Source organism: Triturus cristatus, chromosome 5_2 (assembly GCF_964204655.1).
Source record: "Triturus cristatus chromosome 5_2, aTriCri1.1, whole genome shotgun sequence".
Lineage (NCBI taxonomy): Eukaryota > Metazoa > Chordata > Amphibia > Caudata > Salamandridae > Triturus > Triturus cristatus.
The window spans coordinates 969,595,037-969,608,523 of record NC_140588.1 but is presented as its reverse complement, the minus strand read 5'-3'; the positions used below and the strand labels follow the sequence as shown (position 1 = coordinate 969,608,523).

Below are 13,487 nucleotides of genomic sequence, written 5' to 3'. Positions count from 1 at the left end.
ATGCGAGTTTGCAGATAAAAGATGTTAATTGTTACCCAATTTAACAGTATTCATTTTATTGACTTCAGAAGATAGAAAGGGGGAAAACACCAGGATTCAAGCCTGTGACCATGGGGTCAAACCCAGATTCCTGGAGTGGATAGTCTAGATCCGGCTGTATAATAGCAAAGAACGGGCATAGCTATTGCTGGTGCAGCAGGTACAGTGGCACCGGGACCAAGAGCTGTGTGGGACTGACTGAAACCCAAATGTAGGTATTTCTTTCGATTTAACAAGGGGTTCATGGAGGTTCCGATCACACAACCCTGGATCACCACGTCCTCTCCAACCGACCGCCTTCAAGACAAACACTAGAGTGCTACCTGCTGGTGGGAGGGATACAGTGCCCTAGCTGTGTCTATCAACACATTTTCATTTGCTGCCGAGACTTGACAACATCTTGGCCAATGAGGTGTCTCAGCCGAAGAAAGTCAATGATTTGAAGATTAGCGCGGGGATGCACAAAAAGGGAACAATAAACAAGAAAAAGAGCTGCAGCATTTAGCGCGGGGATGCACAGAAAGGGAACAATAAACAAGAAAAAGAGCTGCAGCATTTAGCGCGGGGATGCACATAAAGGGAACAATAAACAAGAAAAAGAGCTGCAGCATTTAGCGCAGGGATGCACAAAGAGGGAACAATAAACAAGAAAAAGAGCTGCAGCATTTAGCGCGGGGATGCACAGAAAGGGAACAATAAACAAGAAAAAGAGCTGCAGCATTTAGCGCGTCCGGATGCACATAAAGGGAACAATAAACAAGAAAAAGAGCTGCAGCATTTAGCGCGGGGATGCACAAAAAGGGAACAAGAAACAAGAAAAAGAGCTGCAGCATTTAGCGCGGGGATGCACAAAAAGGGAACAAGAAACAAGAAAAAGAGCTGCAGCATTTAGCGCGGGGATGCACAAAAAGGGAACAAGAAACAAGAAAAAGAGCTGCAGCATTTAGCGCGGGGATGCACAAAGAGGGAACAATAAACAAGAAAAAGAGCTGCAGCATTTATAGCTTCGACAACCACCCTTTGTTGAGGTCATTCGTTGCCTCACTGATGGTCATAGTCAGTCTGCCTTTCCACTGGATGCTTAGCATTGCAGGTATGTGCCGTGATTTGATGTGGTTAGTCTTTATAAAGCGCGCTTATCCAGGAACTGGATGCCGTGGCGCCACGGGATGAGTGCAGAAGCATCCATCTGATATAATCTTATTAAGAAGAAAAAAAGATGGATTTTCCGAAGCTTATGAGAAAGAAGCACGGAGTTGGCTGACCAAAGTGTGGAAGTGACCCCCAGGCTTCAGAAGTGAGCTAGCAAGAGCCCTGCCATCCATCCTTGTGCATTTTAGAGACAAGTCAATTCAAAGTTTATTGTATGATTAATTAAAATCTTCACAATATCATCACAACACGGAGAAGAGACAATGATGGTCTTTCTGTGCCATTCGTTCGCACAATTAATTCATTTGTTGTATTTCCATTTCATATTTAAAAATGACAAACAAGGCAAAACATGTTTCTAAAATAAGAGCATTTCATTAGAACATCCTATTCATAAGAATGTCAGATGTGTTGGTCTGTCCCAGTGTTTACACAAATAACAATTGAAAATACCACTATTTCATTTCTTATAGCGCTTCTCTTCCCAATACAAGGTGTCAGAGCGCTTTACGTAACATACACATTGTAAATTGACAATAAATCATGTTAGTGTGTAAATCAATGTATAAGATATGTTACATAAGAGAGTGAGGGTTACAAGGTGTAAGAGTCACATGTCCTTCATAGCTCACTGTACTATATTGTGATAAAAGCATTAACCCACTTACCCAATTACATATATAAAAAAAAAATCTATCATCTGCATGTTACATGATGTGCTTTGCAGGAGATTCACCTTCTATACTACAGTGATTCAAATCTGGACCTAGACAAAACACAGATCTCTCCAGCAAAAGCGTTAACCTACTGAGTTATCTTATTATTATTCCTGAAGATTTTCTGAGCACACAAAGATCTCTGCAGCAGGTGCCTTAATCCCATAAAATATTATAAAATGCAAACTCGGAAACCAATTAAGCAGAACAGATCTACAGGCATGTTTCTCCTTCTTGCCAATTTCTTAGTTGCAGAGTTTAAAAAAAATTAATGAATGAATGAGTTGAGGCCCAGATTTTGCGTTGGAGTTGCAACACAAAATTGGATTTGTTAAATCACATAATGTGCCTAAATATACTCATGATAGACATGCTAAACATATCTCTAAAGTCTTAATATCTGATATCACTTTTTGTGATGTAACTTCCTCTGAGGTCACTTCCTGTGATGCCACGTGTGATGTTGTGCCATGACATCATGAGCTGTGATGTCACGCACCATGATGTCACTTGCATACTGCCTAACTTGGTTAGTCCCCCCTCCCCACTTTTTTTGTTAGGACTTGTGCTCTGCTTACATGACTCATTTCATGATGGTACTACTTTATTATTTTGTCATTTTTTAGACATAACACGGCCCAGGAAAAGATGTTACCTCATGAGTACCAGTTTAAAACCCAAATACAGCAGTAAGCAACAGAAAGGGCAACCTGTGCAAAGGGTCTTTCACTTCATGGCAGCACAGCTAGCAGCGATTCTACTAACTTCTGCTCCGTTTGAGTTAGAAATTACTTTTTTGTTAAAATCTGCAGGTTATACGGCAGATGATGGATTCTGTGGCAAATGTGGACAATCCACAAGTATGCGGAAAATGCTGTGGCCGCAAAATCGTATCATTCCAGTGGCCCTGGCTTTAGCTAAATTCTCAGCTTGTATTTTTGTAAATCCCTTTGTTTCACGACATACCTCCCTACTGTTGCAATGTTTTTGCAAAGGCATGCTTGGCGTTCTTTAAAATGGAATATACGGTATTCAGGCAGCAAAATCATTACAGATTTTTGTCAGTGTACTTTTCTATTATATATTATTATATAATATATATTATATTATATACAAACACTCACATCTACAAGCATACAAGCAATTGATCCCATGTTGTGACCCCCAAAGGGGTGCTCTGTTGCCTCTCTCTCTTTCGGGCCCCCTCTTCTCTCTGTATCGTTTCTCTCTCTCTCTCTCTCTCTCTGTGCATCTTCTTTCTTTAACATCTCCTGCATCATTTTCTCTGCCCCATGGTCTGTCATCCCTCTCTGACCCCAGTATTTCCACCTGTCCCCCTGCTCTTTAGCCCCTCTCTCTCCCAGGATCTGTCATCCCTCCTTTCCGTGCTCTGTCATCTCTCTCTGACCCCTGTATTTCCACCTGTCCCCCTGCTCTTTAGCCCCTCTCTCTCCCAGGATCTGTCATCCCTCCTTTCCGTGCTCTATCATCTCTCTTTGACCCCTGTATTTCCACCTGTCCCCTGCTCTTTAGCCCCTCTCCCAGGATCTGTCATCCCTCCTTTCCGTGCTCTGTCATCTCTCTCTGACCCCTGTATTTCCACCTGTCCCCTGCTCTTTAGCCCCTCTCCCAGGATCTGTCATCCCTCCTTTCCGTGCTCTATCATCTCTCTTTGACCCCTGTATTTCCACCTGTCCCCTGCTCTTTAGCCCCTCTCTCTCCCAGGATCTGTCATCCCTCCTTTCCATGCGCTGTCATCTCTCTCTGACCCCTGTATTTCCACCTGTCCCCTGCTCTTTAGCCCCTCTCTCTCCCAGGATCTGTCATCCCTCCTTTCCGTGCTCTTTCATCTCTCTCTGACCCCTGTATTTCCACCTGTCCTCCTGCTCTTTAGCCCCTCTCTCTCCCAGGATCTGTCATCCCTCCTTTCCGTGCTCTGTCATCTCTCTCTGACCCCTGTATTTCCACCTGTCCCCCTGCTCTTTAGCCCCTCTCTCTCCCAGGATCTGTCATCCCTCCTTTCCGTGCTCTTTCATCTCTCTCTGACCCCTGTATTTCCACCTGTCCCCCTGCTCTTTAGCCCCTCTCTCTCCCAGGATCTGCCATCCCTCCTTTCCATGCTCGGTCATCTCTCTCTGACCCCTGTATTTCCACCTGTCCCCCTGCTCTTTAGCCCAATGGTGTAACGAACCTTGAGGGGGCCTCCCTGCAGGGCACCTGAGGGGGCCCCCTCCGGGCTCAATCAGGAGCCCTGCAGCCAGAGTGCTGTGGTGAGGGGGGGCCCTGGAGCTTGCCCCCCCCCCCGCACCGCGGGGGCTGCGGGGGGCCTCTGTTAGGCCCCTAGCCCCTCTCTCTCCCAGGATCTGTCATCCCCCCTTTCCGTGCTCTTTCAGCTCTCTCTGACCCCTGTATTTCCGCTTGTACCCCTGCTCTTTAGTCCCCTCCGTTCCCTGCTCTGGCATCTCTCTCTGACCCCTGTGTTGTCATATTTTGCCCCCTTCTCTTTAAGCTCACAGTGCCTCATGCATCTCTGTCCCTCTGTCCTGCCTCCTTAGCTCTCATCCCCAGGCTCTGCCTCACTCTCGATCCTCTCTCCTCTCCAAACCTTCCCTGTCTCTCTAGTGCTGTCACCCCTGCCCTAGCATCTCTTGCGGCCCCTTGAGACAGGTTACACCCTCCTCCTGCGGCCCTCTCTTGCTCCTACCCCTGCTCTCTGGACATGGCGCGTGCCTGCTGCCTTTCTTCTCACAGCAGGTGTCCGGAGTCGAAAGCAGGCAAACACCGGCACAAATTAAGCACTGAAGCAAGCTGGCAGCCCCTGTTCCTCCCTCAAACTACCAGTGTAACTGTCACTACCTCTCAAGTAACTCCGAGGTGGTCTCACCCTGCATTATTGGCATCACACCACAAAATACCGATGAATTACGTAAGTTCCTGCATTACTGCTTTTCGGTTGTTAAGAAAGTGCTTGCACGTCTCAAAGGAAGTGCATTAGTGTTAATTTGCCGCATTTGCATTTCACAGCATTATTCAAACGTATTTGTTCTTGTTTATTAAAGTCACAAAATGTGGACAAACAAAACAATACAACTTACAGAAAGAAAAGATAAATACAGCAGAACATGGTTAAAATAGCAAAAGTGTATGAAACTTTAAGAACACTTATAAATCTGATATGGCTGTTACTGTCATGGAAAAATATAAAACTCAGAGCTCGATTACCACTCAGTGTTATAAGTACGTCTCGCGCTTAGGTCCTGGACGAGTGAATAAAACATGTTTGAAATCCTGTGGCGCTGATTTGCATAATGAGCCAATCGAATTCTGACCACTCTGGATGTCACTTCCACAGATTACTATCCCAGTGCAAACCACTGCTTCTCAATTCAGAACAGGTCTGCGTAATATGTGATCGTTAATTAATAGCACACATGGGGGCAGATTTATGAGCCCCTTGCGCCACTTTTGCGTCACTTTTAACATGGGAAAAGTGACGCAAAAGTGGCGCAAGGGGCTCATAAATCTGCCCCAAGGTTGCATCACTTTGGGGTTTTTCTTTGTGCAAGCCGTCTCATGGACTTCCACACTACAATAACGCCTTCACTAATATTCTTTTCATGAACTTAAAAAAAATAAAAAAAGTTTCTCGGAAGAGACAAGTACGAACCAGGTTTAACTTCAAAATAAATAATACAAAAGAAAACCTTCAGGTAAAGTAAATAATTGTATTCTCACCTAAGCAGATCTCACAGCATTATTGCAGTAATGTTAAAAGGGCAATGCCCGGAGATGCACGAACCGTGAGCCCAGGAGGAAGCACGCGGCATGTTTGTCCACTTCCACACCGGACAGACATATCACACTGTCTGCTGCAGATTCACTTTAAATAGATTCTTCCAACAATTACAATCAATTAATCGAAGAGGCTGTCTGCCTGGCCTCGTTGACCATGACATCTGATATATGTGTGTATTTTGCAACATTGCTGCTTTTATGACCAGAAAATTCTCAAATACCCTGTGTCAGGCCACACAACACATGGAAAATAGAAAATAAGCAGATGTGTTCATTTAAAATACGCAAGGTTCGATGAATATGTATGTAGTAGGATAATGGTTTGCTGTGTTCTGTGATGTTAGAACCTGTTATAATGTGTGCACATTATTAATTTTTGTGACCTGCATTCTGCAGGACTAATGACAACGGCTTCTAAACTGAACAATGAAGCAAATATCAAAATACGTTCAAATCAGCAAACGCCACACAAAAATCCTCAGTTTTCTGAGCTAATCTTTGCATTTAGCAGCTGATAGTTGCCTCTTAAACGCAGTTATAAATGCACACGTGAATGTTCCTGCTGTCCCCTGCCACTGTCTTTATGCAATTAATTAAGGTTAGTTATTAGCAATACAAGCACTGCTTTTCCTATGTATTTGTCTCACTATCTATAGAAATGCACATTTTAAATATACATACACATGTGTGTGTATGTATATATATATACACATATATATATAAATACTTTATTGCACTTAAGCAGCTTTTTTATCAGCCACATGAGCAATATATACATATGTGTGTGTGTTTAATTCATGTATTGAAATGGATTTTTTGGAATCTTTACCATTCTTAAAAGTTTAATAGAAGAATTTTCTTGTAAAGTTTGGCAGTGTTTGATTGGTTTTTAAGTAGAATAACATGGCACTGAAGTGGGTATGGATGTGTAAATATTTCCAATCTCACATCTAACTGTTAAAACTGAGATTCTTAATAAAACACAGTAAAAGCAGTTTTAAGTAGAGGCCTGGGAGGTGTCTGCACTCGGAGGGAAAGGGACGCACTTTGTATCAGGCAGAAGTGCCGCCCGCTCTCTGCTGGTCTCTTGGCCAGGACGGCTCTAGCAGTTTATTTGTAACACAGATTCAGACTTAGAAAACGCTTGATTAATGCTACTTACGTTTTACTTGCTCTGACTTGCATCCTTCCAGAAAAAGCAGGAACAGCACAGAGGACACGACGCCTCCGGAGTATCCCAGCGTCCACTCCTTCCTCATGTTTACTAAGCGCGCGGCGGCTGCAGGCTCACTCTGTAGGCGCTGAATGCCGGCGCTGTCTGGGATGAAATATTAACGGGTTTCACAGCACAGCTCCTGGGGGAGTATTTACGAAGGTGCGAGCCTAATTGCTGCCTGTGGACAGGCTGCCTAACCTGCCAGGCGAAACCCGGCTGAGGCGCCCCCTCTAGTGGCACCTTCGAGCTTTGCAGGTGAAGCGGCTCCTGCGTTTTATTGGTGGAGGTGACTGGCGTTGACTGACGCACTTCACCTAATTCAAAGACGCGCTGCGGATCTGAGAGGCGTTGTCAACATCTAACGCAAGTAAAAGACTACGATGGTTTAAGCAAATACGTTTAAATAGAAAAGTCGATTGAAAATAAAAATACTTAAAACTAATGCTCCTGGTTACCCCATGTGCACAACTTGCTGAAAATAAAATGAAATATGGCGTAAGAAGTCGAACAAACACATTAAAACCAGTGCTTAGTTTGTTAAAATAAAAACAAGACTGAACAAGTGCAGGAGTCCAATTGTTAAGAGCCAGTCCCTGTGCTGCCGAATGCAGGGGGTTGCTGAAGAATTAATAATACCAAGGCTGCCCAGTTTTGAATCCATCTCATGGTTTTACTTCGACCATCCCATGCTTCCCGTCTCCTTTTTATCCCTGCTTTCCCTTCGCCCTGCATTACTATCTTTCTGTCTCTCCCTCTTTCTCCTTTTCAGACACTTTTCTCCCTTGCTCTGAGTTCAAGTCTGGTGATTAAAAAAAAGTCCAGGTGCGCATAATCAGTGTAGGTGTTCACCTGCAATCACAGCACGTATTAAGCACTGCTTTAGATTAATGGTTACCTACAGTGGTGGCATTCACAAAACAAGCATTTTCAAAACCAATAGGTCTTGCTTTAATGTACTTCGCCTTGCAAATCCCATAGAAGCGTGGCTCCTGCTCTTCATGGACATTTTACAATTTCCTGCTCTGGTGTAATGGAACATGGGCACAATCAGGAGAGCATGAGACAAGGAAGGAAGCACGCGAGAGAGCATTTAGTTCTGAATTTCAGGACTGAGATAGTCAGGACAAGTGCCAGCAAGTGTCTTGTGCGCCAGGCTAAGTGTCTTCGATCACATCTGATTACTCACTAATATTCGGTGTATCCACATGGTTGGTGATCCAGGTCCGAGTATGAATTCCTAGAACCGATACCTCTGTTTTATCTGCATTCAGCTTCAAAAAGTTGGACAACTCACATAGGTATGTAAGAGCACGTAAAGGACTACTATAGGAGTACTCTATCTGGTACCCATGAATGCTTCTTATGGATTGGCTCCTGAGTCTGCTGGGAGTGGACTTAGAGCAACATGCACAGCAGTTGGCAACGGCAATAAAACCGCTGTGCCACACTTGCTCGTCCAGCTCTGCTGTGGAATGGTGATGTACTGCTGCACTTTTGTATGAAGCCAGCACTGGTCTTGGTGCCAGCTGGGTTGCAAGAATACTGCTGTGATTCCAATAATTCTCTCAAGGAAATTGATTTCCACGTAATGCAAAGCATTAAGACCATTAACAAGTGCTGGATTGAGAGTCACCATTATGTGCTGTGAATTCCACCTCCCATTCCCCCAAATGTCCTGTATCCAATATGTAGAGAAGGAATATCTCCCAAAGAGTGTAATCCTTCTACTGTGTATCCTCTCTTTCTGATCTTCCTGTTGTTGATGACCACAAACAAGGCAGCATACACGTGTTTGGCATTTTGGCAAAATACTTTATTTAGTGTGGCATGACATCATATGGGGTCCAACAGAGTGGAACTGAACAACTGAAATATGTGCTTCACTTGTGGTGATGGTGTGGTGATGGTGTGAGTCCAGAGTCCTGCATCAGATCAAAGTAATTACCACCTCCAACTTTTTCTGATATTGCAATGTGTGTGATATACATGTATCCTTGAGGGATGAGATGCTGTGATTGTCAGTGTGTGAATAAAGGTTTATTTTTTTTGCAGTTTTCTATTTGACACACAAATATAGTGATGCCAACCACAATCGATCACCATGGACAAGCGAAGTTATTTATTGAATGTCTGTGATACCAGTGACATGAACTGATGTTTGGCATTACTAGTTTTGTGTTGGACTCCTGAATCTCATTTCAAGTGAACCTATTGCGGCAAAGTTAGATGTTTACACAGTGGATGTGAGGGAAGTAATCAAGTCACACCTTTTTACCGTTTTACTAGTAAGGAGTATGATTTAATCACTGGTGTAGTTTATGCTAGTCTGTGTTCGTTACAATTCCACTGTCTGACTTGTTTGTGATGTTAAATTACTCCAAAACTAAATAAGGTGAAACTTTTTGCAGCCGGTTGTTTGAATACTTATCAGTGGGTGTTTTTTTTATTTGTGTATCTGCATTCCTCCTGGCTGACCTTTTCACTGGTAGCTGTGTATGGCAATGCTGGTGATTCCTGCTGGCGATGCTGGTGATTCCGGCATTGCCACCCCAGTTTTTCTTTTGTGTAGTGATTGTCCACTTTTGGGTCAAAAGCTTTGGAACCTCTCGCATTCACACTCTATTATAAGTTTTTCATTTGTGTAATATGACACGTGCAAGACATATACTTAGGTGCACTGAGCAGGGGATTAGCTGCCGGCTTCGCAAGCTACATTTTGAGGAAGTTTACACTTTTTATTAAGCTTACTACTTTTCGGTATTCACAAACTGCACTTTTGCAGTAACTTACCTTTTTAGGTCGTGCCTTGCGGCAGCGCGCATACTCTTCTTGCCCTGCGAGACTGCTGTAGTAGAGTATGGAAGAGAAGACCCGCCCACTCTCCTCATATATTTTTCATTGACTTGTGTCATTGTCTTTCATAAATGCTGTCTTAGATTTGTAAATAGGCTTGTTAGTCCCTCCTTAGTACGGCCTTGTCTTCATTTGTAATCTCCCATGGCGACTGACCCTTTTACTTTGGTTGTTACACGGGACCTGTTATTTAGTCTGTAAGCACTATTTACTTTATTGAGTTTCTCTTACTGCAGGCCGGACATGAGCTGCTTCAGCTGAAACCGCTTATGTTTTTTTAAGCAGCACGGCCGCCCCCATAACACAGGCGCCTGCTTTCAATCACTTTAACCTGGCATTATCTCATGTCTGTTTCAACCCCCCCCCAAATTAAAATGAATTTAGAAATGATTAGCGAAAGTCATGTGAATTCCAGCTAGCACATAATCCTGTGCTAATGGGCTGAAGCTGACAACAGCACATCTGTGTTACATGTCATCTGTACTAAAGCCACCTGATGGGTTGTTTTCAAAAGCCTGTTTTATTAACAACAACACCACCACCAATACCACCGCTAATACCACCACCATCAATACCACCACCAACAATACCACCACCTCCACCAATACCACCACCAATACCACCACCAATACCACCACCACCAATACCACCACCACCACCATCAATACCTCAACCACCACCAATACCACCACCACCATCAACACCACCAATACCACCACCAATACCACCACCAATACAACCACCACCACCAATACCACCACCAACACCACCACTACCATCAATACCTCCACCACCACCAATACCACCACCACCAATACCAACACCAATACCACCACCACCACCAATACCACCACCAATACCATCATCACTGATACCACCACCACCACCACCATTACCACCATCACCAACAATACCACTAATACCCCCACCACCACCAATACCACCACCACCAATACCACCACCAACACCACCACCAATACCACCACCATTTCCACTGCCACTAATACCACCACCACCACTACCAACACCACCAATACCAACACCTCCAATACCACCACCAATACCACCGCCAATGACAATACCACCACCAATACCACCACCATTAATACCAGTACCACCACCACCACCACTAATACCACCACTACCAATACCAATACCACCACCAATGCTAATGCCACCACCACCAATACAAATACCACCACCACCATTACCACCAACACTAATACCACCACCACCAATACCACCTCCACCGATACCAATACCACCACCAATACCACCACCACCACCAATACCACCACCACCACCAATATCCCCACCACCAATAACACCACCAATGCCACCAATACCACCACCACCAATACCACCATCACCAATACCACCACCAATACCACCACCAATGCCACCACCACCAGCACCACAACACTAACACCAAAACCACCACTACCAATACCACCACCAATACCCTCACCAATACCACCACCAATACCACCACCAATAATACCACCACCAATACCACTACCACCATCAATACCACAACCTCCACCAATATCACCACCAATACCACCACCAACAATACCACTACCACCTCCAATACCACCACCAATACCAACACCACCACTACCACCACTACCAACACCATCAATACCACCACTACCAATACCACCACCACCAATCCAATACTACTACCGCCAATACCAATACCACTGCCAATACCAATACCACCACCAGTACCACTGATACCACCACCACCACCAATACCACCATCACCACCAATACCACCACTAATACCACCAACACCAATACCATCACCACCACCACCACCAATACCACCACCACCAATACCTCCACCACCAATGCTACCACCACCAGTACCACCAACACCAACACCAAAACCACCACTACCAATACCCTCACCAATACCCTCACCAATACCACCACCAATACCACCACCAATAATACCACCACCAATACCACCACCACCATCAATACCACCACCTCCACCAATATCACCACCAATACCACCACCACCACCAATACCACCACCAATACCAACACCACCACTACCAACACCATCAATACCACCACTACCAATACCACCACCACCAATCCAATACTACTACCACCAATACCAATACCACTGCCAATACCAATACCACCACCAGTACCACTGATACCACCACCATCACCAATACCACCATCACCACCAATACCACTTCCAATACCACCACCACCAATACCACCACAAATACCACCAATACCATCACCACCACCAATACCACCACCACCACCAATATCACCACCACCAATACCCCCACCACCAATGTGACCACCACCAATACCACCACCACCACCAATACGACCAATACCACCACCAATACCACTGCCACTAATACCACCACCACCACCAATACCACCAACAATACCAGCACCACTACTAATACCACCACCACCAATACCACCACCAATATCACCAATACCACCAGTACCAATACTAATGCCACCACCACCAATACCACCATCACCAATACCACCACCTCAGCGCCTCTTGCTCAGTAGTAATAGCAGTGGCACTGTATGAGGCTGGAGCTGCATCTGAGACCATCTCTCCCTCCATGCCTGCCATAAAGCAAAGCCCGCCCTGCACCAGCAGGTGAAGCCAGGGCCCTACTACAGCTGGAGTGCTTTTTATTAGACCAAAGATAGCAATGACATTACACAATTCCACACTGCACACTCAAATCACGAAGAGGTCAGGAGCTAGCCCCCCTCCCGCTCTTCCTCCTGAGCAGCGAGAATGTTATCACAGAGCGAAAGGTGTTGGAGCGCTTTGTTAGTGTTTATAGCTCGGATATTATGTAACTCTCACTTCACACTTTGTGTCTGTGTAATTTACGACACTTGCACATCTTCTTCACTGAACTATTTATAACTATGAAGACGTCGCAGGTCAGTCTCTTCCTCTGATATTTACAATCTAACAAGCGGTTGAGAAGATCCTTTATTGCAATGCTATAGGTCTCGTATTTGCGAGAGTTAAAGCTATTAGTATTGTAAATGACAATGCCTTTTATTCATGTTTTAAAACTCAAAACATAAATAAAAGGCAATGTCATTTACAATGCCAATAGCTCAAACTCGCGTGAATGCGAGACCTATTGCATTGCAAATGCCTGTTGTAGTAACTTACACTTTTGCAGTATGCCTGGCCAACCACTGGTACTACAACACCCTCCAAAAGAAAATAGAGAAGATAGGGATTTAAATATATAGAAATAGTACAAATTACTTACAAAAGGTGACTGGGGCAACATCTACTGCACCTATCACTACAGTATATGACGATAATTTTCAAATAATAAGTCAAAACATATGGGTGCACAAGTGTAAGGGATCCGCCACCATGGACCCTCTTACAAACAAAAAAACTTTGTTCCAACGCTATTACAACGTCACTCAGCACTCCAAACTGGTGAAAGATACGATTATTCAATACTCCACGTGAGGAAATAATTGTCCTTTTTTGAATATAGTCACACAATTTTCTGAGTTCAATTTCTGTTCTTAATTAGATATCTTCTCATTCAATTGCATTGATTGTAGCTCTAACCAATACGTTTCATTCACTTGAGACTTCTTCAGGGCTTCTTCAAATTATTTGCTGATGTCAAGGCAAGAGTGCCGATCCACAAATAAGGCAGAACAGTGTCTGGGTATGG

General features: G+C 44.3%; 1 protein-coding gene across 5 annotated transcripts in view; it reads right to left on the bottom strand.

The window, feature by feature from the left end:
- CHRDL1 (chordin like 1) overlaps positions 1-7,144 on the bottom strand; it is a 641,585-nt gene extending 634,441 nt beyond the window's left edge. For 2 of the 5 annotated variants that reach the window (XM_085608178.1, XM_085608181.1), the window contains exon 1: positions 6,865-7,144. In XM_085608178.1, coding sequence (XP_085464304.1) covers positions 6,865-6,961 — 97 coding nt within the window. In that variant the 5' untranslated portion in view covers positions 6,962-7,144. The remainder of the gene's footprint in view (positions 1-6,864) is intronic. The other 3 variants (XM_085608180.1, XM_085608182.1, XM_085608179.1) reach the window with 2 other exon arrangements.
- Between the last annotated feature and the right edge of the window lie 6,343 nt (positions 7,145-13,487).